Source organism: Lipophrys pholis, assembly GCF_963383615.2.
Source record: "Lipophrys pholis genome assembly, chromosome: 22".
Lineage (NCBI taxonomy): Eukaryota > Metazoa > Chordata > Actinopteri > Blenniiformes > Blenniidae > Lipophrys > Lipophrys pholis.
This window is the reverse complement of record NC_137644.1, coordinates 13942901-13969057: the sequence shown is the minus strand read 5'-3', so window position 1 is coordinate 13969057 and position 26157 is coordinate 13942901. Positions and strand designations below refer to the sequence as shown.

The 26157-nt window shown below is 42.1% G+C and overlaps 1 protein-coding gene across 1 annotated transcript; it reads left to right on the top strand.

Moving 5' to 3' along the window:
* The first annotated feature begins 13437 nt into the window (after positions 1-13437).
* Positions 13438-25866, top strand: tmem168a (transmembrane protein 168a). Its single transcript, XM_080492151.1, has 6 exons — positions 13438-13484; positions 14677-15625; positions 15749-16024; positions 17756-17898; positions 21831-22108; positions 24212-25866. Exons 2-6 carry the CDS (start codon positions 14792-14794, stop codon positions 24760-24762), a joined length of 2082 nt encoding a protein of 693 aa, XP_080348277.1. The 5' UTR covers positions 13438-13484; positions 14677-14791; the 3' UTR covers positions 24763-25866.
* The last annotated feature ends 291 nt before the right edge of the window (positions 25867-26157 follow it).

Genomic DNA, 26157 nt, shown 5'->3' with positions numbered 1-26157 from the left:
AACAACGCAGCAGTTTATCTTATATGTCAATGTTTGTTTGTGTTCCATACATACCAGCAAGACATCCAGTGTCTTCTCATCCACAGTGTTTAATCACATCAAAGCCTCAAATCTGAAATCATGAGTGCGAGTCGCCAGCAACTGAGGCGCCCGGCTCCTACGCATCTAAATCACCTAATTTCACTATCACAGCACAGGAAGGCACTCAGTTTGACAGCCACAGACAGTTCTTTATTGGTAACTGGGGCATGGCACAGAGAGAATAAGTGTATTTCTCAAAGCCATCTGTGGGTGAGTCATGACCAGAGTACATTACAGATTGATATGTTATTATCAAACACTGGCCTTCTGGCCAGAAAAAAGAGGGGGGTGGACGGATGGGTGCCAGGGAAGGAGAGAACAAACTAGGATGAAGGATGGTGGAGGAGAGTTGAGGGCAGAGGGCAGATGAATAGAGGCCATTTGGCAGAATAAAATAAGAGGCGGTCACAACTTGGGGAGGAGGACCAAAATGCTTGTTGTTTCAGTTTTATTTGGAGCTCAGTGATCACAACGTTAGATGTTGGCTGAACTCCAGAGAATTTCAAGGCATTTGGAAAAGTCTGACTTTCACAATAGTGCTCTTGCACAGAAGCGTTTTGGTTGTGTTAGCATTAGCATCTATCCGGGATTTGAGTATTACGTCTTGCAGTTTGTCATTAGAGTAAAATATCAATGATTATGACATATTTGAAGAGTTTAAATGACAGTAGAGCTAAAAACAAAGACACTTTGAGACATGTTAATGGCAAATCTACATATATAATTACATGGTACAGTCATGATCTGGAACCCACGGTGATCAGTTATATTATTACATCTAAATTTAACTTGAACCACTAACTGATCACTCAACACTAGGAGAAAATCACGGACCAGTAACACAACAGGTAGCAGGTATCATTAAACAGGAAGCATGAGGGAATTGGCAGGACATTAAAATAATTCCCTTGGAAACCTATGAGCAGATAACACAGACAACAAAGCACAGGACCAAACACCATGGGTATAACAACAAGGAAGGATATTAAAGTTCACAAGTCTGTATAATGACAATTCATTGTTAAAATATTTTACAATGTCTATTTCAATATCCTGCAAATATTTCGCTGAGGTGAGTCACGCCACCGATTCTGTCTAAACATTCAGTTGATTTAAAATGAGACACTATTGCACATCATTGGATATCCTTAAACTCAAACAAAACTGGTCCCGATTAAACCCTCTGACCTTTCCAGCGAAGACGTTATACAGTGAACTTCCTCAGAGCTCCCCACCCCCAGTGGATTTTTATGTAGACACATATTTGCTTTGTCCCTTTTTTCTTTTTTCTTTTTTTTAATGCTTCGACTCAGCATTATACAGTGGAATGTAATATTCAAAGTACCTTGAGTATATGAGGCAGTTCACCAAGCGTGCTCTTTTTAACTGCAGTTTCCTATTTGCTCATCGAGCTTGGACTTTGTAATAAATCCTCATATCGCTGCCGGGCTTGTCATATATTTTTCTTTCATTTCTTTGCTTTTCATTTCTTCCAGACGCCCCCATCTTTCTATTTCTCTCTGTCTCCCTCACGCTCTGGCAAAAATCTTGATTCTCCTCCAAACGTCCTCCTCATCTAGCCTAAGAGAAGAAGTCTCTCGGTTCAATGAATCAATCAAGCAAACTTTAACTGATACGGCAGTGTGCATGCAGGTTGGTGCAATTCATGGGGCTTCACAGACGATTGAAAAGGTGATGATGGGACAAAACAAAGGAAAACGGTGAGTAGAAGATGAAACATAATGAAGAGGTATTCATAATGGATTAATGCAACTGAGTGAGATTAAAAAGAAAAAGACAAATAAGATAAAATACAATGAAAACACAGAGAGCTGATGTTGAATAACATAAAATCCTTAAGAGAGTAATAATATCAATAATGTAATAATCTAAACTTGGGTTTGAATTTAGAAAGTACATATTCAAAAGGGGCATATTCCAAGCTTTCATGGTTGCCTTCACATCCTCCCGTTGACACACACACTCGCGTCTTCTTTTCCGTCTCTGCTTTCTGTCCTCCTCCTCCTCCTCCTTTCTTTTTTTATTCCCTCCACCTCTTGTTATTAGGCTGAGCGCTCACGATGACTAAAACACATGCTTAATCACACAAGATCACAACAGCTGTTCCAGGAAGGGTTTTTTTTTTCGTGATGGAGGGTTGCCATGGCGACAGCTCGACCTGCCACTCTCTCTCTCTCTCTCTCTCTCTCTCTCTCTCTCTCTCTCTCTCTCTCTCTCTCTCTCTCTCTCTCTCTCAGCCTGTGTCTTTCTCACTTGCTCTCTGCCTCTTTAGTGATTGGCGTCCCTTTTCTAATGCCAGTCAAAGCTCAGCAAAGAGAATGACTCAGGACCATTTTTGCATGCCGCTTCCAACGGCCCTGACGGCACATCTGAGCATTTTATGATGCGCCAGTGACTCAGGGGAAGTTTTGAAAGACGAGATTATGCCGGGGTCAAGATGCAAGCCTCGGCGTCTTTAACATATCCTTCAAGCACCTGAATGGATGTAAACAAGTGACGAATAGCATTTTTAAAGATGGCCGTATTGACATCCCAACTGAAGCATTGAGTGAGTCTCATTAGAAAGTATGGCGGAGGAAGTGGAGATGTTTGTTTACAAAGCTGGGACGTCTTTATAGTGTATCGCACTCATCATCTAGTAATTTGGCAATTTTAACATACAAGTCCTCTTATGAAGTGATTACTCTCTGTAGCCCCTGCCAAGCCTAATTACCTTATTTAGCATTCCCTCTGAATCTTCCTGATGTAAGGGCAGCCTACATAGAGCAGTAAGCATTTTGCTCTTGATGTTTATAATGAGTTTCCTCAAAAAAAGTGGAAAATTATGCACTATACTCCTGTGTCGGAATAGTTAGACTCAGCAAAGCAGACTGAATTCCCTTGATATGAGTCAAGTCACATTAATCTTGTTTTTATGTGTGTGTTTTTTTTTTTTTTTTTTTGAGTTATTGCTTGCTGGCACATCAGCTCCAAGGTTGAAGCAAAACTCAAATCTGGGATTCTGAGGCCCATAAAAGCACATTTTTAATAGTCTTTAAATATCAGATGGATTCTAATGGAGCAGCTGATGAAACATAACAATCTTATGCACCAGCTGGTGAGTGAGCTGTGCATTATTTTTTTTTTTTAAATACAAGATTATTATTGACATTTCTTGGTATTCTGTTTGCATATGCAAAGGAGTGTGCGACGATTATGAGCTCTAGTGAGGGTGCCCACCACAAGGAACCTTATACACCGAACAAATAAGCAAAATAAAAGCAAAGCTACTGTTTCACAAATGTCCACAATTCTTTTATTTGATTCATTGCTTCTTAATGACTGTCTAGGGGGCTTCACATGTGGCCCCCAGTGTATAACAAGTGCAATGCAACGGCAGGCTGGGCTTGTCTGATATCATGAGAAGGTGCCAACTTCAGGTCAACATTGGTGGAGGACTCAGTCAAACTTAGTTGCAAAGAAAAACTAGGGCTGTATCGATATCAGTTTTTTTTAAAAGACGAGTACAAGTACTAACCTTTAGTCCAGGGATGGGGAACGCTGGTCCTCGGGGGCCGCAGACCTGCATGTTTTCCATGTCTCCCTGCTCAAACACACCTGCGTTATCATGATGAGGCTCTGCAGGAAGCTTCATAACGAGCCACTAATTGCTGTCAGCTGTGAGGACCCGTTGAACCCATGCAGGACTGCGGCCCTCGGGGACCAGGGTTTCCCACCCCTGTTTTAGTCGCTTGCCGATAATTGTGTCCCACTTATACACATTTCACAGTAAAGAACCATTGTAGGGAAATTTCAGCAACATCAAATGCATTTTAAAGATATATAGAGGTCAGCTTACTGAACTTAAGAGATTCACCTCCATTTCTATGCACGTAAACATGTAATCGTGGTGACAGCAGAACGGATGACTGACCTTAATCGATGCCAGAGCTGCAATTCAGAGTCAAACAGAGAGAAACATGTTAGATCTGTGGGTGTGAATATGAAGCAGTGGCCTAAAATTGCACCTTGGGACACATCCGGCAATGGCCAATTTGGAGCTGTGGGCACTAAAGGCAGCCTGACCGAAGACATTCCGGATCTAATTTCCACAGTGTGACTGCTCCCACGACCTACATCGACACTCCAATTAATCAGAATATGAAAGGAAATGACACAGAATGAAAACATTACATTTTTGAATAAAGTGAAGGGCTAAAACACATAAGTGCAGACCGAATAAAACGATGGAGTGAAAAAGAAAAATATGTCTTCTTGACTCTGATGGTAGGAAAAAAAAAAACTATTGGAGTGACATTTTCCAAAGAGAGCGGTGCAGACGGATATCACCCGCCTCTGTTCTCATATACTCTGTTTTCTGTTTACATCTTAAATTATTTAAAATAGTGATACTGCGGTTTTTGTTTTTTTATATATATATATATATATCTTCAAATGCAAGTCAGTGTATGTTATTTTTTTCATCTGAAACTCTGTGTTGACTCCTACGTTACATTAAACAGACGGCTTAGCTTTTATCACTTCATGACAACAAATTACTTACGAGAGGTCTGACCTCGTTCATTTAGCGTTCCTCGTATCTCAAACAGGGCCGTGCTGGACACATACATACTAATATGACATTTACCCAATAATAATCTATTAAGGTAAATGTATTTCAGAAGTCATTTTCAGGCCAATTAAGTATCTCACTCTCTTTATGTTTGTGCCATTATCACTCCTCTGTTGATGCATGAAAGTGCTTAGCTCACTCACCTTGACATTGTGTAAGCATGTGTGTGCGTGCGTGTGTGTGTGTGTGTGTGTGCGCGTGTGCGTGCGTGCGAGCCCTAATAAATATGGAGAGCGAGAGAGCGTAAGAGTGAGCAAATAATTCGAAAAGGGAGATGCGTGCGGTAGAAGGACTGACACATAAACGGCATGAGTGACACAATGAAGGAGGGAGAGCGTGATGGAAAGAGACAGGGAGATGATGATGATGATTTGTACTGCGAGTATCTTCGTTGGAGCCGCACTCAAAGAGGTGAATCATCAGCTAGTGCACAGAAGGTGTCCGAACACTACCGCTGCCACTAGTGGAGGATGACAAATTCCCTGCAGCACATACAGAAACCACCGACGTGTGTCTCTTTCTCCAGCAGTGAGTATCCCCCTTTTTTGGTCTTTTGGTTGTAGATCATGACCAGTCGTGTTTATCAACAGTTGAACAACACCGTTCTTGTCATCACCACCACAAATCCTGCCTGCGTCTCTGAACATGAGTCACTTGTTTGATTATCAAACTTCGTACGACTGGCTTAGCAGTATCAAACAGGATAAAGTATACGTATTACCCATGTGGAGAGGTCAGGAGTGAAGTTCGCACATCACCAGTCGGCGTGAATCATCCTACAAGAGCTACGAATGTATTTATACAGTTTAATGGCAATATTTATGTATGGCTTATATTTATGTAATTTTGAATTCAAACTTTTAGTTTAAATATATAGGTCCAGTCCACCTGTTAATTAAATTAATGCCAATCAAAACCAAAAATCATCCCTTCCCCTCAAAAAGCTTTTATTTAATAATATAAACATTCTTTAAAAAGCTAATTCCGCCATAGATTCAAACAAGCAGCAGTAAACCAGGTCCTGTACCGGGCTGTTGTGTTGAAGGAGCTGTTTTACTGGTTGATCTTCCTCCAGTCCCCACCCTCACCTATGCCATCTGGCAGGGACTCAGAGTCAACCTACTCTTTTACATTGAGAGAAGCCATTTGAGATGGTTCAAGCGTCTCATGAGGATGGTTGCCTATTAGGCTACGTTCACACTGCAGGTAAATGCGATCCAATTCCAAATTGTCTGCTCACAAGTGACTCATATCCGATATTTTTTTTCACATTGTGAAAGTTGTAGTTCTGATTTTTGCATACCAGAACCAGGTCTCGACCACATGTGGTACTAAATCAGATATCTGACTGCGGTCTGAACGGTCAAGTCACATGTATGCAACTTTCAACATCTCCGGGCTTGTTCAGAACTGGCGTCAACATGCGTTTCGGATGAACCCATTACAGTTATGACATTTTGGGTTTTCTTAAATTTGAATTACATTTCAGGCTCAGCACTTTTGCTACATTATCGACCAGTTATTACACTGTGGGTTTTATTATATTATATTTTATAATTATTCAGGTCCTTGTTACATTTTGGGTCGTTGTTACATATCGGGCTTTGACAACACCTGACACAGACTGCTTACATTTGTCCATCATGTGTTTCAGGCTAACCACTTGAGATCAGAGTGTGTTTCTACAATACATACATAATTACCTGGTAAGTCCAATTAGAAGAAAGGCTCCTCCAAGAGGAGCTGGGGAAAGTTTTGGGAAATAGGGATGTCCAAGCTTCTTTGCTTTCCATACTGCTACGATTACCCAATGTGGGCTAAAGCCAGAAAAAAAGAAGTATGGACAATAAACTTGACCAGTGTGATTTATTCCAAGACTGAAAACACCGTGCTTATTGGGAAGATGGTACATTTTGTATATTCAGGTTTGGCCCTGTTTTAATGCTTTCTCATGTAAGTTGGATCCAAAGTGGATTTGTCGAGACAATGGAGGCAAATACGTTATGTTATGGTGACTTATGTGGGCTTTTGTTAGATGTTGTGGCAGCTTATTTTCCCAGGCCATTGGGCCATGAGTTCCCTCAGGATGCCGAGGCTCTGCCGCATGGCAGGTGTGTACATTTCTCAGGCCCTGTGGAGGTGTCTGGCAGAAGAAATGCTGCATAAGGTATTTTTCATGTGACTGCACAGATGTTTGGACACTGGACACACACACTGGGAAGTGAAAAATATAGCATACGTTTCAGAAAAGCAAGACATTCCGCCCTCTTCTCCGTTCACTTCTAAACCTTTTCTCGTCCTTTTGTTTTATGTGTGAAGTCGGTTAAAGTTTGGATGCTTATTTGTAAAAACCTTGAGGAAGCACAGAAAGGCCTTTTTCTCCCTTATTTCTCTCTACAGACTCGCTTTAAGCTGGTGATGAAACAGAGTGAAGGGACATCAAGAGACTTTTTTTTTGTCTCAGATCCATCTGCCAAGGGTAGGCAAACGCAACTGGACTGTGTTCACACTTGACAAACTAATGACTAATCCCGGCCAATTACAAGACAAGCACATTAAAGCTCGGCAACAGAGATAGAAGTCAGATCCCTCATTTGTGAATCCGCGTGTGTTTAATGAACAATGCCATTATCATCAGCACTGTTGATCGCAGAATGAAAATCCATTCTGCAGAGGTGCACGGTTGACTTTGAGGGAGCGCATGGCATTTCTCACAATGGCATAAACAGATTCATTATTTGAATCATAATTTTCCCCCCGTTGGCACGATTAATGAATCAGACTTTTCATCGTCACGGCTCAGTGGGACTGAACAGGTTGGCTTATTAAAAAGTCATTGCTGCTTTGCGTAGTGATCTCAGGCAAAGGACTAAATTAAATTGGTAATGTACGATTGCCCTCAACCGGTAGTTAGATTCACGGCTCATGTTCATGTAGAAGGACACTGTACTAGTGAGCAATAATAATCTCCTTTTAAAGAAACATATTTACCTTCAAAATTCAGTTTAATCCACTTTTCACATCGACTGTAACTGTCACGCAAAGGACGTCCTCTCGGTGCGCCTCATCGTCAGTGCTGGCCACATGTCCGGGATGTCGACAGGGGATAAGGCTGCGTGTGAGTAGTTTGAATTGATCCCAGCAAAATGACACAACATCTTGGCAGATGAGACAGTGTCCTTGTCTTACAGTTTGCTTCTTGAGCAGGAAATGACTGTGACTATTGTGAGTATCCCCAAAGAGTAAGGACAACTGTGGTAAGATTCTCTGATTGCTTTACATTTTGTCATTCTAATTCTTGATTTATAATACAATACACGACACAGATGACTTCCCAATGACATTCAATGGTTCACTACTGTAAGACCCCGATCTCGAAAAGGTCAACATGATTTCCTTTCCCCCAACAAGCCAACAGGTCTTGGTGAAGCCTGTTCATTCATATTCCTCTATTCACTCCGTCTCTTCCTAATCAACCTATCAAACAATTTATTTCCCTCTGAATCAAGTCATGAAGCATCTCATTCAAAAATTCATTCCGTCCTTGATGGATACACTAAGCGCCAACGTCTTTTGATTTCAGCTTCGAATGCTGCCTGCCTCTCCTAACATCCACTTTAGGTGCAACGCTCCATCACATTGATTTCTCTGAAGATGAAACCCTGATTGAACAGACCTCTCCTGTTGGCTGAGGGCTCCCATGTGTGTCCAGCACTGTCCTGCACTGCATATGAAAGAAAGCAGTCCCTTATCACATAACTGGCTGTGACGATGTGACGCCGGGGAACCCACGCACCTTCTCTGACCACTTTGAATTGAGTGTTCCATGTAAATACTCCATCACGACCGAAATATGCATCTGAAAAAAAAAAAAAAAACCACCTAAAAGTAGTTAGTAATTTAATATTTAGATATTTGCAGTGATGTTTATAGAACTGGACAGATAAAATCCACAACGACCTGAAGGAGACAGATTTTATATTTTGTTCTCTCTCCATTTTTTGGGGGGGGCCATTTCTCATCACAGTTCATTCAGGAGTCTTTGTACTTTCCGCAGTAAACGATTTATTGCCAATGCCAGCGAAAGAAGCAGAGTGCCTTTTATGTGATGAGACAAAAAACCAAGGGTGTCCCGGTCAAGGTGGTGGGTATTTGGAGTGTGTCTCGCCTGCGTGCCAGAGCTGTATATTCACATGCCATCCCAGTACTAATATACACTTTTCTTTTTTTTCTTTTCTATTACAGTTCAATACTCCTCTAAGTTTGAATTTAAAGCCAACTATGAAAATTAATAGCAAGATGAAACAGTTTCTTAATGCTGACTTGTCATTAGAATATCAATGTGAATTAATATTCATATGTTTCAGTTCAGCTTGAGTGTGCGTGTGTGCGTGAGAGAGAGAGAATGAGAGAGAGAGAGAGAGAGAGAGAGAGAGAGAGAGAGAGAGAGAGAGAGAGAGAGAGAGAGAGAGAGAGAGAGAGAGAGAGACATTAGAATGAAGGGAGCCCCTGCATTATTCAGACAAACCTGTCTCCTTTAGTGTCCTATATCCCTCTCCTCCTTCCCACTGTCTATTTCCCGAACACTCGCTCGGCCCTATCCTCATTTAACCCCACCAGCTTTTAACAAAAAACTCTCCTTTTCAGCGTGCACGTGTATCCGTTTCATAGGATTTTTTGAGCAGGTTACTCTTCAAGACATCATGCTATATTTTTTGCACCATCCGCGTATTGAAAAGGGCCTCATTATACCCGACCTGCACGTGCATTACAGTTGTGGGAAAGCATTTGATCACTGCATTGTTAAATTATGCATGGACACAAGGCAGTAATTGAATAAATGTGGTGACTCCTTCGTTTTATTACTTATCTTGTACTTTAGACAGAAATAAATGGATTTGGGAGGAATTAGCAGGAGATGTAATGACCTCCTGGTCATCATCCACTGAAATCTTCTGTAAGTATGTTCTTTATCTTCATGAAGGAAACTTCCACTTGTTTAATGGACTGTATCTTACTGAAAATGCAACTGAACTTGGTGGCCGCTTCTTCTGTTGGTTATGCCGCTTGTACAATTACATCCTGTTGGGACACGGTGGTTTAGCGCTAACCCTTTTACTCTTAGATTTATGGAAAAAAATATTAATTTGTGAGCTTTGCCTTCTGTTCCTGTCTCTGCCCTATCCTTTTCTTTTTTTTTCCTTTTCCTATCCTACTATTATGTTGGCTTGGTTTGCCCTGGGATGAACAGGAAACTTGTTAATATCCTACTTTGCCTTAACCCCAGTGATATTTAAGGATTTGTTCCCGTATCCCCGGAACTAAGTTGATAAAACGATGGGGATGTACATTTTAAAAACCCTATGAAACGTCAGTCTAAACCACGATACCACAGTGCCGCTCTCTGTTTGGTTTTGTTTGAGGATTGTTGTTTATCAAAGGGCAAATGAAGCAATCATTTTGGTATGAGGTTGTGTGAATATACAATGACCGCAGCAATAGCCTCCCGCGGCTGAAGTACCACGCTGTGTAATGATCACAGTAATGTAAACCGAAAGTTTCATTCGTTGGACAAGAAAATCTATATTCTCCAGCATCATTTAGTGATGATCCTCAGTTCAGAGAGGGACTCGGTTCATTTTCCAGGTCAATTAAATTTGAAAGATTCCTGCACAGCACAAAGAGACCGTTGTGCATTTCCGTGTTTACATCAAACACACAGCCGTAACCATTGTGTGAAAAAGGGGCCATGTGAGGAGGCTGGGGTCCTTTGTGTTCTCAGTTGTGCCTTCTGTCAACATGTGATCAAAGCAGCATACAAGTCGCTGACACACACACACACACACGCACACAACCACACACTCCCTGAAAAACACAAGCGTCACACGTGCATGCTTGCATTAGCTTGCTTCAGTATGCCCTGTGGGTATTGAGTAAGCCTGCTTCTTGATGTTGCCCCGATCGTTACATTTATCACACAGCATCAGTGGAAAATCCTAAATAAACCTTTTAACAGGCTTCTCTTCATTAATGGAGTAAATATACTTCTAATCCAAGAAGCTTGCGGGTTTATATTTGTTTACAAAATCTATGATACAGATATATTTTTGTGCTGCCAGTTATAGAAGTGCTGGGAGTAAAATGCTTTTTATAGAGTCACAAATATTAAACATTTACAAACTACAATTTTGTTGTTGTGGACATTGTGAGACTGCAAACACTCAAATAGACCTTTCCTTTTCCATTTTGGTGGGTTCTTGAATATATTACTTCAGTAAACCTGTCGGGTAAATTTTTTTTTGTCCTTTTATCAGCCCTTATCAGAAATGTTTGATGCAGCGTAATCAAACCTGATGATTTTCTTTATAATCATTATCAGTTTTGTCACACTTGGATGGGTCGCGGTGGCCAATAAAGCACATGTCTAATTAATAACACTGATTACGTTACATTAAAGTGGAAGTTCCAGTGTGCCGGTATCGACTGCACTGTCTCATCGGGGTGCTTGAGGGGAGCAAAGTCCTCGTAAATGTTATTGGTTCCACCTGCGACTTTCCTGCAATGACAAATGTTACTGCTGTCCTGCTTTCACTTCTCCTCTGTCTCTCATTTTTCTCTGACTTTGCCTAAGAGAGAAAAAGCACAATTGTGTGGGAGCACTTTTCACCGTGCACTCGTAGCCGATACTCCTAAAGTCATAAAACACACACACAGCTCAAGTTCAACATCTTCATAATGAAAATAAGTACAAAGAGGTAAATACATAGATCTGGGCCAAATAGAATAATGTAAATATATCTAAAAAAGATCAAACCAACCTCGAACATGTCATTATAAGCGTAAAACATTGTGATTATCTGAATACAACATTGTGATACACCCATGGGCATCATTAGGTCGGCCTGCACTTGTTTGACAGACCACATATTTTCATAAATGAGCAGTCAGTCGTGTGGCAGCAACACAATGCATGTAGACGGGTTAGACGGGATACTTAGACGTGGGAACTGAGATAGTTACCATTTAGGAAGGTCCTATTTCCCAGTTTACAGTCTGAGCATGACAATAACAAACAGGCAACATGGGTGCCCACAGCAGTGCCGCTTCAGTGTTAGAGTACAGAAAAGAGACAAACAAACTTGTCATCAGATACATCAACCTAAGGGGGCATGAACTGTAGCTCATGAGGCACAATTTCTTTTTATACTACATATATGGACGTTTTCTGTGCTGTCATGACTTTGTTTGCTGCTGTTCACTTATCTAGCTGCCATACAGATTTACAGTCTGCAAATCTAATACACGTAAGTTGTGAATGGTACGTCTATTAGTATGAGAAAGAAATGTGACAAAAATGATTAATTTGCACAAAGAGAGTACATTTTTCAACCTTCACATCAACGGCATCCCGCTTCTCACTTTCCCATTGGGAAGCTCCCAGTTTGACCATATTCAGATGAATTCCCACCTTCCATTACCGACACTACTTAAAAACACAGAATTGATGGTGCATTTATGCAACTGGAACACATTCCCAGTTGAGAGTGTTCAAGAAACAACCCAACACATCAGCCACAGAAAATTCTGGAGATAAATTCAAACAATATTGCCATCCCCTGCATAAACCATCATGTAAATAACACGATGCAGCTGAAGTTAATATATAAATAAACATTGCTACATTGCTTTTACAGACAAATACAAGCAACTATTTGAAGTATTGATATCACTTTAATTGTGATAAATGTGATGGGATCAATAAATGTTTCTTTGTGTGTTTTTTTATGTGAATGCCACAAGGCATTCACATTTAGTGGTTCAAATCTTTATTATGGGAATGCCACAAGACACTTATTATTATGTGACTGTCACAAGGCATTCACATATTGTGATTCAAATCCTTTTATGTGAATGCCACAAGCAGAGTAAGCAGATAGAAGCCAGTTGGGTCTCCATGCGGCATTCACATATTAATTTTCTTCCGGAAATGCAAACCTGTAGTTTGTTTTGGTTTCATGCATTTTGTTTTGTATTGTTGTTTTAGATTCATTGCATTCAGGTATGTTGTCCATTCTGATTTCATTCTTATTTCCCCACTTACCCGTAAACACACCAGAAACCCCGTAAGTTCAGTTGCACAGTATTGCAGCAATAAATTCTGATATTTGTGTCACATGTGAAGGGGTTTAATTTAAACACTTGGATACAAGACAGGGCTGCATAGTGGTGCAGTGGTTAGCGGCACTGACCAATAATTAGACAATGAGTGCTTATTAAAAGTGTATATTACTACTACGTATAATAACCCCAAAAGTGGACAATTTCACGCACTGCACTTTTTAAATGTTGATCACTGTTCCCTTGTGTGCAATATACATTTTTCATTCTGTCCAATAATAACATAATCTCTGGTATATTTCCAGTCAGTGGCAACATTATTGTGCGAGGATGTTACATATTCTCTCTGTTATCTTGCTTTTATATTATTGTTAAGGTTGTTATTCAATAATTATTATTGTTTACATTCTTTTGCTACTCTTTTTTTACTGTCCACTTGCTATTGCAACATTTCCCCCACCGCCCTGTGAGATCATTAAAGTATCAGTTTGAGGGAAAATGAATGAGTCCTCACTAAAAAAGGAAAAATACTTTTCAAATCGCATTCATTATGGCGGAGCAGGAAAAAGCGAAGGCGGGGTATTTTGACATACGGGAGTTTCCGTAGTGGAGACCCCGGAAGTACAGTTGCTGTCATCCTAACAACCAACATGTAAGCAACAATTTGATAAAAACTCGGTTTTTAAAGTTATTTTGACATTTCACATCTCTTTGCATTTGCGCAAAAGCTACTTTTAGTGTGTGGCAGAGCTCTAGACACTATATAGAAACGATAGTTTTCTCACCTTGGACGGAGAAAAGACGGCAAAGTTGTAGCTGCGGTGCCACATCGTCACTTTCTGACAGCAGGCCTGCAGGAACTATCATGTCTTATTTATAAATTATGCATCCGAATACATGCCTTTGCCTCGACTGTTCTTCTGTTTGTCAGTAACTGAAAGAGAGAGAATCAACGTAAAAGTTACAGAGTCGAAGTTATCCGCTGTTGATATAAACTCGTGTAAATAACTATAGATCTCCTATAAGAATTAAAAAAAAAGTGTTATTATGCTTGAAATAATCTCTCTCACAGTCAATCTTCTGGAATTAGATATTGATTGTAAAAAAAAGCCTCTTCTGTGTAGTAAAACCAAAACACACCAACCAAATAGCACATCTGTACATAATATATAACTTTGTTGTTGGATAATCCATCTTTTAAAGCTCATCTTTTAGTTTGTTTTTGTTGTTGTTTTTTGTCATTTATTGTATTTATGTATTTGGGGGGAAAGGGGACCTGGTTTTCTTTCTTTGTGAATCCTTTTGATTTATGAGTACCTTTACACGCCTTTCTAAACAAAGGTTGACGCTCTCCAATTATCACTTATTTTTCTTTTTTTAAATACATTTTGGTCATCTTAAAATTGATTCATCATCTTTGGAGAGTAAAATACAAGTAGAGCCAGTTTACATGTTTGCACAATGTCACAGTCTTTACCCGAATCTGTATTTTTATGTTTTGTGGTTGCTAAAATACTGCTGTATGAAAGGCTTTAGACCAAACACATTTAATCTTGGGTGGGCCGAAGTGGTAAAATAGTGCTATCATAACTCTTACATTTGAACTTTAACGTTTTTAGCTCATGAAGCTGTCTGTATTGCCGCAAAATGAATCAATTACTTTTAAAAATCACTACATTCTTAACATAAAGCCAATATTAATGGAGTATTCTCCTAAGAAATTTGTTTAAACTATCTCTGTTTTTGTTGACATTTTTATCATTTGCTTGGTGGTGAGACGGGCCAGATTGGAGATTGGTTTTGTTACAGATATACAAGTTAAAACTTGTGCTTTTTGTTCCCAGGGGTTGATTAAGAAGCATGTCATCAAGAGGCGATGTCCTCACACTGAAAACTAAAGCGAGGTAACTGGTGGAAAGTTGCTTTCAAGTCGTGGACAAGTTGACTGGGGAGTCAGCCATGGACCGGGAGGAGGAAGAAGAGGAGCTGACGGTTGAGGCGCCGAAGGAGGTGGACTTGTTCACATCAGTGCGATGCTTGGGCTACCTGTCCAGCATCAATCTCCTGGTGGCAGTGTGCGTCGGCATGTACGTGCGCTGGGAAGTGACGAGCGAACCCATGATTTTGGTCATCTTCATCCTGGGCCTCTTCGTCCTGGGAATCGCCAGCATCCTCCATTACTACTTTGCCATGGAGAAGGCCAGCCTGAGCTTGTTCCACTTGTGGTTTGGCTTTCTGCTCGGCCTTCTGTGCTTCCTCAACAGCCCCGCCTTGGACTCAAATGTCAAAGAGGTGGTCGCCAACTATCTCCTTCTCGCCAGTGTGATCATGAAGGCAGTGTGGGCCCTAACCGAGCGGATATGCAGCTCCATCCATTACAAACCCACTTTGCTTAAATCAGCGGAGTTCCTGGAGCTCCTGGGATTCGGCATTGCCAGCACTGCCATGCTTATTCACAAGTCAGTGGCCATAATTGGCTTGGTAGTGGCACTCGGGGCACTCATTGTGGACTTGAGAATGAAATCCGTCCTCGCTCTGCCAAACCTCATCTGTTTCGCACTTGTCACCTCTCTGGTGTTTTTCCAGGCCTTAACTATTTCAGCCAACCCTTATGCCTTGGGCTGCTACCTGGGCAAGTTACTCTGTGAGCCCATGCTGGACGTGTATTTCAGCGGGCTGGGGCCCAGTGAGCGCTGGATGCCCCTGCTCTCCCTGGGGAAGGTGTGGAGGAGGCTGTCACTGTTTCCTCTCAGTATGATTGAGCTGGCCTTCTTTGTCTTGGCCGCCTTAAAGGTATGTTCAGCATTCTGCATAAATGACCATATCAATCAAAAATGTCACCATTTACAAAGTTTGTTGCCATGATTCCACTTTAGAAGATTGTATTTAATGACATGTTTCGCATACATTTTCCAGCTTGGCAGCTTGGACTTGTGGTACCTGGTGATCCCAGGCTTTTGTCTGTTTGGCCTTTTCTGGTCCATCTGCCACGTTGTCCTGCTGATCACACTTTGGGGCTTCCACAACAAGTTGAGCGAGTGCCAGAAGACGTGGCGGGCCCAGCGCTCCGGTACGCGGAGTCTGAATCAAGTGATGGCCTCCAGAGGCATCCGGCACTTCTGCCTCATCTCCGAACGCCTGATGTTCTTCAGCCTGGTGTCAACGGTCATATTGGCTGCTGTTTCCTGGCAGGTAAGGCCCGTCAGAAAATGTTACGAGAAAGCATAGTTCAAGTAGTATATTTACCGTGCAACGCAGTTTAGAATATAATTCATGTTTATTTTTGTAAAAGCCACAGTCAGGAGACAAATAATAGCACAGCCGTGCCCCGTAAGCTTATACAAGAAAAGACCCACTCAGCAGGTCAAGACTTTCGTTGAACACCTTGTGTGTGTGTTTAGTACAAGTGTGTAGTCGGGTGTTGCTCCCAGAATTGAGTCTCTTCTTCTCTCATGTGGAACCAATTTAATTAGCACTTTAATATCCCTATCTACTTGCATAAAGAGCAGCAATAACTTATTTAGCCTTATTAGACGTTTACCTTGTAAGAGTCTCATGGGCCGGAGTCCTAATTTGGAATCTGCACATTGTTGATATCGGTTGCAAAATTGCAGGTGTTTGTGTTCTCCTGATTTTGAGCTTGTGCGCCACTCTTTGATTCCTTTTCGGAGTGGTATCCGATGCAATTGTCATGCAAACTTGCACACAGTTTAGGGTAACCTCAGCAATAAATCAAGGCCCTGAGTAGTGTTCTGAAAGGCGTTGATTCAACTTAAATGTTTTTAGGCCTTAACTTATGGTGCTTATATATATATATGTCTAAAGTCTTTGTGGAAAAGTGCAAAAATGTGGCCTGAGTGAAAAAAGAAAAGATTTTTTTGTGAAATGGTGTAAGAGTAACTTCTCAATTCAGACTTCGGCTTTTGAATGCATTGCCGTTAAGTGCAGAGCTGCTCATGAGCAACTCCGACTCCCACAGCTTCAGGCTGACTCATGCAAATCAATTCTAAGCCTGGGAGAACCACTACGAGATTGCCTTATATTCTAAAGACCGACTTCACACTGTATTGTAATGGCTCCCTGTGTCATACTGTCTTCCAGGTCGTGGGGAACATGCCTCCCTAAATTCAAGCGTTGCATATCGAAATGAAACGAACATAAAAGCACACGCCAGAATTTTCCACTTGGTGCGCTCGAAGCAATTCGCCATGCAGTTATGAATGTGGATCATGAGATATGATGCTCTGTTGTGAAAGCCGACTTTTTTGTTTTAAATGGCGGGGGGGGGGGGGGGGGGGTTTGTGCACTAAAAAGTGGGAGTAATTTTGCCTTACAATTTCTTATTGAAGCATCAAAGCCTATAGCTTTTTGGTCCATTAACTCATTTATAAAGGTATTCATGGACCCTTTGTCTGCATCTTCAACCTGGAGTGACAAGGAGAGGCCTATTCCCATGTGGATTAATGCAAATGATGCATTTTATCAGCCATCACGGCATAATTCGATTCACTTGCTCAAATCCTAATCAGCTCTAAAGGGAACAGCAAAGGCAGGCTGCCCTGGAGCTCAATGAGTTAAAATTTAGAATAAAGGAATGTCAAGGAGACAATAAGAGAGCAGAATTACTGCGCTCAACCAACTCACACTCAAAATTACAGGCTCATACGCTGCAGTAATTATGCTGTTTTGGATTGATCTTTATGATGTATGTGTCGTTGTTTTTTTCCTGCAGCCTCACGCAGTATTTTGTCTCCATTTAGTGAGTTCTTGTCATGTTTTGTCCTGCGATAATAGCAAAGTGTCAGTCCCGGATTGTGTAAGTGTCTTGGTGCGTGTCAACACCAATTAAGTGAGTGTGATTACCTTGGTACGAGCTGCAAGTTGGTGAATGAAAGTCACTCTGATTCTTTGGCTTGTTTGCAGCCCTCCAACGGCTTCTTTCTCAGCGCTCTCCTGGTGGTGCTGCCCTTGGAGTCTCTCACCCACGGCCTATTCCACGAGCTGGGCAGCTGCCTGGGGGGAACATGTGTTGGCTACGCTCTGGTCATACCCACCACCTACAGCAGGTACTTGAGAATATTAATATACAAATTGATATTTTTTTTTCTTAATTGATAATGTAGAGGCAATGATTTTACTAATCGGTAAACTGTTGAACTGTAAAACAATGAAGAAATATACACAGATTTCAGGAGTCATACATGCTTTTTCTTATTTGTTTTAATATTTATTGTGGTTATTTTTCTAGAAAAGGGTTTGGATCCATTGGTAATAAAATCTAGAACTCTTCTTGTGAAACACTTTAAGGCTGAAAATAAGTCTACAATGTCTGCAAATGCAAATCTGTATTGAGACTATGAACACAGTTTAAAAAGATGTTTGTTAATACATCGGGGAGCAACATTTGTTGTTCTGAAGATTTCGTTTGAAAAATTAAACACAAAAAATCTTATAGTGAGGAATAAAACACGGTTCCTGCTGCTGTTCCCCTAGAGCTCTCCGGAGGCTTTGAAAATCATGGTTCAATAAAAAAAAAAACAAAGCAAAAAAGTGTCCTCATAAAAGTACTGGCCGTAATGATATCACAAAGAAAATGGTTCACATTTGGCTGGATCAGAGCTCGGAGATTTAAAGAGGCCCTCATTCTAACTGTATTGTCATCGATTCACTGGGAATGCACCAAAGCATCCAGAGACTCATTCAGATCTACAATATTATTTGTGCGAGACGCTGTTATTTTGTAATGTTGCGGATTTGAATGGGACGACCCCTTTATCTTTATTCCACCTGTATGTCTTTAATAGAAAGATATAAACACATTCCTGTTGCGTCTGGATTTGGAGGAACATGCTTGGATGGATTGTGCCATGTATTGTGTATATAAACAACATTTTTTCATAATCTTAATCAAGAGAAAGTCTTAAAGGCTCCGGGGAGAAAGTGCAAACTCCGCTCAGAAAGTGTGACTATAAGGTGAAATTCTTAACCGCTGAGTTTCCACTATAAACAACCTCGTCGTGGAATGTAGCTCGCATCATATTCAAGATGGACACAAAAGAGCAAAACTCCCAAATTTACAATCTATTGGAAAACAAGAACTAGAATAAGTGGGTTGACATGCAGAAGAAAACAAATCATCACAGTTGTCTAAAAGATTCCCTCCAAAATGTTCGTACTCAGTTACATTTTGATAACGTTCACAGAAATGTCGTTTATTTCCTGCACAGTAAACAGGAGTCAGTTCTACGTACTCGCCACAGTATAGTATGCCCAAGGAGTTTCTAGAAGTAATGTAGAAGTCGTACAGCCTGCCCAGTATCCCGAGTCGAAGCGCCTCGCAGCCTCGCTGGGGTGAGTAAACACGATCACTCTTTTGAACTCTCTCCTCAGTTAACACAAAACCAACTGCGTAAATAGGCCGATAACTATGCATAAACATGCTACTAATGTTTGGGCCCTTAAGGGATCATTGCAGGTCTCCCTGCGCTGCATACTAAGTTTTCGGCTGGAGCCGTGAGCTGCCGCTGCAGCTGCCTCGCTCTCTCAGTTGACCGAACATCTTCTGAAATCTCTGTTAGTTTTGAAGTCTCCTCCTCCAAAACGGCTCGTCAGACATTTTGAAATCAGGCTCCAGGGGGCGATTTCCTCCCTGTGATGACGTTGTATATTCAACAACCATTTGGCCGGTAGGGGCTTCGGCGATGAGAGGGAATCCCAGCCTCGGTAGTGTTCAACTCTCCAGGTGATTGGGGATGCAGGCTGGTGTCGCGTTGGAGCGCTGAGCGCTCTGTATGCTCGGCGGCGTGCGCATGATCCATAGGGAAAGAGTGAGCGCCTGATGAGAATGCAGCAGTGTATAATGGGCTGTTTGATGGCGACACAGATCGTGTTTTCACAATGACAAGATCCCCTCGGGGAGATTAGAGGGATAGGGGTGAAAAGGGGGAGGCACACGGGGTAAAACCAGGAGAGTGGAAAAACACAAGGAGGACGAATGAGGTTGTAAACACTGAGCCAAGGCGGTGATAAAAGCAAAAAGAGGACAGTGAGAGCAAAGGGAGAGGAGGAATTGTGAAAGAGAGGAAGGAAGGACAGAGCTTAGAGAGATCTGTGGGGAGGAGGACAGGATTTTTTATTTATTTATTTATTTTTTGGGATGAAAGAGGAAGTGTCACAAGGGGGGGACGTGGTAGGAATTTCAAACTACGAGCCTTCGCTCCTCCGAGCGCCACGAGATCTGAAAAGATTAGAGGGGTTTAGGGGACTGGTGAGCTCACAGAGTCATGCACATGTTGCAGCATGACATTTTCTGACCAGGTTTAGTGGACTACCTCTCTCAAGCGAAATTAGTTTAAGTCTAAAGAGTGCATTTTACCACTCGCAACACACTTTCACACACTCATAGCGAGGGTTGCAATACAGAATTCGTCATTTGGAGCGACCTGGAGTGTCATGTCTTTCCCCAAAAAACACATTTGAAAGAAGACCCACTCCACCAGCTGAGCCACCCCGAGACAGAAAATTGCCGCCACCCGGCCCCCGGGACAAGTAATTGCCATTTATCGGTCTGCTCGCCAAAAGAAGTGGGAACATTTCGGGCTGTCCCAGACGAGAGATGACAGGAATCTTTCATCACGGCTTCAAAACAGAGGCCTTGCATCACACAGAGGCCCGAGGTTCACAGACCGAAGATGTTGGAAATCCAGGATGTCCCTCACACCGCTTCTCACAGCTCCTTACCATCCCGGAGAAATGACACAACTATTAAAGCCACACCCAAATGAAAAGCGTGCTCCTCCTCTTCTGGTCATTGTTCTTGGAGGTTGTTATTGTGCGTCTATTTATTCATTTTATATCATATTTTATCTCAAATACAATACGATGGGCCCTTTTCCTGCTGCTAAGATCCACTCACCATAATGTTAATTATTAATCTAATATTTATAGAAACAGATAAAAGTAAATTCTCCCGACTTTAAAATATCTAAAAAATAATACTCAAAAGGTGACACATTTGATGAACTCCCAAAGGATGAACAAGATTTGTATTTGTCATTTGCACACATAAACTGGCAGTTTAGGCACATGTGAAGTATTGTGCATGGAACTAAATAATAGACAACACCGGGGAAAAAAAATAGATTTAAGAGAAGAAGAAATAAATACAAAGGAAAAGAAGACTGAATGCAAGGGGAGCATCACGATCACATGTTTTCAGACCTAAATAAAAAAAATAAAGAAACACCAAAGACGGTCAAAAACTCAACTAGATGGACCTGAATAGGACTGGTGTCTGGAGCAACAGTGTATGTTGACGTCTCAAGAAGGGAAGATTTTGTTATCTGTGAATTACATTCAGCTTCGAGATGAAAAATAATAATAATAATAATAATAATAATAATAATGTATAGCTCCACAGAAAAGCCTCAACTCACTGTGTGTGTTTGTCCTCCCTTGTGTTATTGATGCTTTCTTGAGCTTTTTGCCTCACGCGTCCTCACACACTTTTCTAAAATCACTTTGTCCTTAGCTCTCTTTAACCTCAGTTTCCACTCTTGGTTCTTGTCGCTCTGCTGTCTTCTATAAAACTCACTTTTTTTTTTTTTTTTCCCCCCGGTTATTTTCTTACTTTTCTTTTCATTCTTGATTCCCTTTCTCATCCCCGAGGCTAATGTCACATCCCACGGCAGTGATCCTGCACTCCAACTCCTTCCATCTCCCCTTATCCACTCCTGTCTGTCTCCTCTCTCCCCGGTGATGGAGACAGCTCCTCCTCCCCAGCATGTCAATCCATCAAGTTCTCATTCTGAAGGGGGGGGAGAGGAAAAAAAAAACAACAACAACAACTACTTCTCCTCAGTCATTCCTCGCTCACTTGCTTGTGGCCCATCTTCTTTATCCACTGCTGCTACTGACAAGTCTCACCTCTGAGCAGATGAGGAAGATAAACATCAGGGTTTCTCTCACTCATGCTTCCACTCTTGTCTCTCTGGTCCAGCTCCGGCGGGCAGCCCACTCTCCTGCCGCCCGAGCAGGTGCAGCAGATGAATCTGCGCTCCACGGGCATGCTGAACAGCATGCAGCGCCTCTTCTCCCACCACATGATCCAGACGTACGGCTGCGACTACTCCACGAGCGGCGTGACCACGGAGGCCGTGCAGACCAAGCTGCGCAACTTCCTGGAGCTGCGCACGGTCGACGGGCCGCGGCACGACACCTATCTGATCTTCTACAGCGGGCACACGCACCAAGGGTCCGGGGCGTGGGCTCTGGCCGGTAAGAGACCCTAACCCTAACCCCAACACACGGTCTGTCCTCTTTTATGTCCCTTTCGCTTCTTTCTTGGCAACATGTAACAAACTCTTCAGGTCTGATCGATCCAAGCCACCGTTGTCTTCATTCATTCATGCATTCATTCATTCATTCATTCATTCATTCATTCATGCATTCATTCATTCATTCATTCATTCATTCATTCATTCATTCATTCATTCATTCATTCATTTATTTATTTTTACAAGTTTGACATCGCACAGGACCTGATTAGGTTTTTGTCAAAGGTCACTGTGAGCCGCTTGTCTGTTTTCTGTAAAATCTTCAAAAAGCTTTGTTCGTTGATGGGGGAATATGAATAAACCTACTATTTCAATAGAGGCTGCAACTATCGCCCATATAAACATAAAAAAGAATATAATGAGAATAAAATCTGCTGTTCCTCCATCCATGAAAAAGACACAATCTCCACTTTATCAAAAATATATTTTCACCAACAGTGGAGCAGATTACCAATTGCGTTGACATCATGCTGGATAAAGGACTGTAAAGCCTGAGTGGAGCAAACTCCTCTCAAATCTGAAATTTAAATGACAGAAAAGTGCGACTGTAATGCAGGCAGAGGTGAGAACTCCTGCGGTGATAATAATGTCGTATAATCGTATGCAGCAGAATCGCAAAACGCTGCTTTCATTCTTTCATATGTGTTTATAATGTATTTAGAAATTGAGATCAAATTGCTTTTGCAATAGACCGGTGGTGTAAAACAAGATTTTTCATTTATTTTGGCATCTGTGTCTTTTTACCCCGCTTCTTTTTCAACATCAAATGGATGACATTTGCCACCTTCGGTGCTCAAAGATGTCTTTAGATGCATCATAAGTTGGATATCAGTTTTATCTCTTCAAAGCCCGTGAGTGCTTATCACATCTAAACACTTGATAATTACCAAGGACTTGAATCAGAGGAGCAACACAACAACAATTCAGCACAGGAGTGGAATCGACTGCTGAGCTGTTGTGTCGGGCAGCGTTGGGCGGATATTGTATTCCGGCCGCAAACTCATTTGCATGACAGTTTGATTTCCATTCCTTTCATTCCCCCTTTCTCTCAGTCAATCGGGCTGATTTGCACAGATCAGACGGGGAAACAAAAAAAAGAGTTAAAATTGCTGTGAAGGACTCGGCGACCAAGTTTTTGCTTCCAGTGGAGACGATTCTGTGAAAGTTGCCGACGGTCTGCTGTGACACGAGCGCTCCTTCAATAGAAATGAGAATCACAGCAGGTTAACACGGTGTCAGCGCCGGCTCCTCTGCTCAGAGATTACTCGATGTATTATCTCTGTGTGCTGCTGCAAACAAGAAGAAGAAGAAGAAGAAGAAGAAAAAAAATCCCTGCAGGAGAGATAATCACTTCCCTGAGTCACCACCGTGAAGGGTCGTTTTCAGTCGGCCTTCAGTGGATAATTGTGAACATTGTTTTGAAAAAGTGGTGGTTGTTTCGGCAGCAAACACAATTGGAAATAGTTAAGATTTTTTTTATTTACGATAGTTCATAATTGGAAGTATCGTTTTCATTGCAAACAGGGACGGTGAATCACAATAGATTAAAGCAAACAGGATCGGCTCTAGATGTGTGCATGTGGATAAGGCCCAGTTTCCTATTCAAATATAAACCATTCCTCAGTAAAAGGTGCTCATTTACTCATTTCTACTTTCGTCTTATGTCTTATGAAGTCTGACGTTGTTGAAACTAAAATAGGAGCTCAACTCCAGTCTTTGTAGTTTCCTGCTGCCCTCCTGAAAACAGCGTCTTTATGCAGTGCCTGTGGTTGTGATGACGGCTGTTAGGCAGGAGTGCAGCCCTGCGTGGAGGAATTGACAGTTTTGACGACTGAAAAGTCAGTCTGACCATCAACAGCCTGGTGTGTCCTTGAAATGTCCTTGAACTTCACTCTGAGCTGATAGTGGCTTCAGAAACAACACTACGGCAGCGTGGTGAAGTTAAGTTAGTGGCTAAATCCAGATTCTGGACAATCATTTAAGTGTTTCTTTTTTCTTTTTCTTTTTTCCATCCAACATCCGCTCCCTGTTCAACTTGCCGCAGGAGGTGAGCGTCTCCACCTGGCCCAGCTGCTGGAGCTGTGGAAAGAGAAGAACGCCGGCCACTGTTCCCGCCTCATCCTCGTCCTGGATACCGAGCACTCCCTCCCCTGGGTCAAGGAGGTCCGCAAGATGGAGGGCGTCTACGTGGCGGTGCAGGGCGCCGAGCTGTCGGCCGCCTGCGTCGACCCCGAGGCCGGGGACGCCCCCCTGCTGGGGGACTTCACATCCGAATGGGTGGAGTTCAACTGCAACCCAGAGTGCGACACGCAGTGGTCGGAGAGAGGGAGGACGGTGACGGCCGTCTACGGCGTGTCCAAGCGCTGGAGCGACTACACGCTGCACCTCCCCACCGGAACCGACGTGGCCAAACACTGGCAGACCCACTTCCCCAAAGCCACGTATCCCATGGTGCACGTGTCCAACTGGTGTTGCAGCCTCAACCTGTTCTGGCTGTGCAGGGTGTGTCTGCGCTGCTTCCGGAGGTGTAAAATGTCCTGGTTCCCTCCGGCTGTGTTGGACACGGGACAGGGCATCAAACTCGTGCATTCTTAAACCGCGAGGAACAATGGATGCTCTCTCACCGTAGTTTGGACTGTAGAATTTGCTGATGTCTACAACAGATAGATAGATAGATACATATATAGATACATATATCTTCTAAAATGCAGACAATTTAGGGTAAAACGAGAAAAAAACAAAAGACCTCATTAAATGTATTCTTGCATGATTGACATACTGACTCAATAGTATGAATTATAATTTGGATTATCGGATAAATAATGAGAATTCAGCATAAATAGAGTGAAGATGCACAGAAGGGGACAGAGATTCAGATCAAATAAGGGCATATTGTGTTAAAGAAATTGAAATATTATTTTAATTGCTCCTAGTCTTAAAAAAAAAAAAACTTTCTTTGTGAACAATGTTTTATTTTTGTATTTTTTCTTTTCTTTATTGCAACATTTTACTTAAAGCGGTGCCTTAGATCGGTTTCGGATCAAGTTGGATAGGGATGCTTTATTCTTTTTAAGTATTGACTATACGCTTGCCTTGCCTCTATTTATATTCAGAGGATTTAGCTGGCACCCGTACTTAAATTGTGCGAGCCGGAGGGATGGCTCTGTCATCCTAAAGCCTTTCGACAGGATGGACAGAATGACTGCGTCGGGGCTGAACTCGGCGACCCCCTCTGATTATGGGAAAGTCTAAGCGCTCGCACAGCATTCAGATATGCACATATTTCTGCACTGAAGGAGGAGGTACGCGTCGGCTGTGAGAGCGCATATCATCGCCCGGTGGCTCGTCCCTTTTGTTTACACTAATTAATTCAAGCCGAATTCATCTGGTCTGTACTGACGGCGTACATTTGATTCTCCCCGCTGTTCGTCTTGGCCACGCTTTGAAAACAGTGGCTCGCCATGCAAAGCAACAATTCATCACGAAGCGGTCGGCGCTTTGTGTTTGTGCGCGGAACCTAAAAGTCACAGTTTGATCACCTTTTGCTGGATGTTTTGCGTCTTGCTCACACGTACACAACTCTTTATGATGTTTCTGAAGAGGTCAAGTTGCATTATTAATATTATTATTATTATTTAACCCTCATGTGCCTCCCCGGTTTCAAAATCTCTGAATAAAACAATTCAACCATTTTCTTTCAAGAGATTGTGAAATTTGACTTTTTCTTTTTAAACTCATTTATTCTTTTTTTTTTTTTTTGGTCTTCAGGCCTGCTTCCATCTCCTGCTCATTTGCTCACACCACAGCCGGCTGTACAGGCCTTAAACAAACACGGATTCTGCTCAGCGGAAATGCTGAAATTGTTCGGCAAATATTAGGACTATAAGCGGCCGAGAGAGGGTAGAAGGGGGAAAAAAACGAAACGACACATGACACGCTATCTCTGAAGGGATTTGCTCACTGAGCTTTCACCTCCATTGAGTCCCAGTG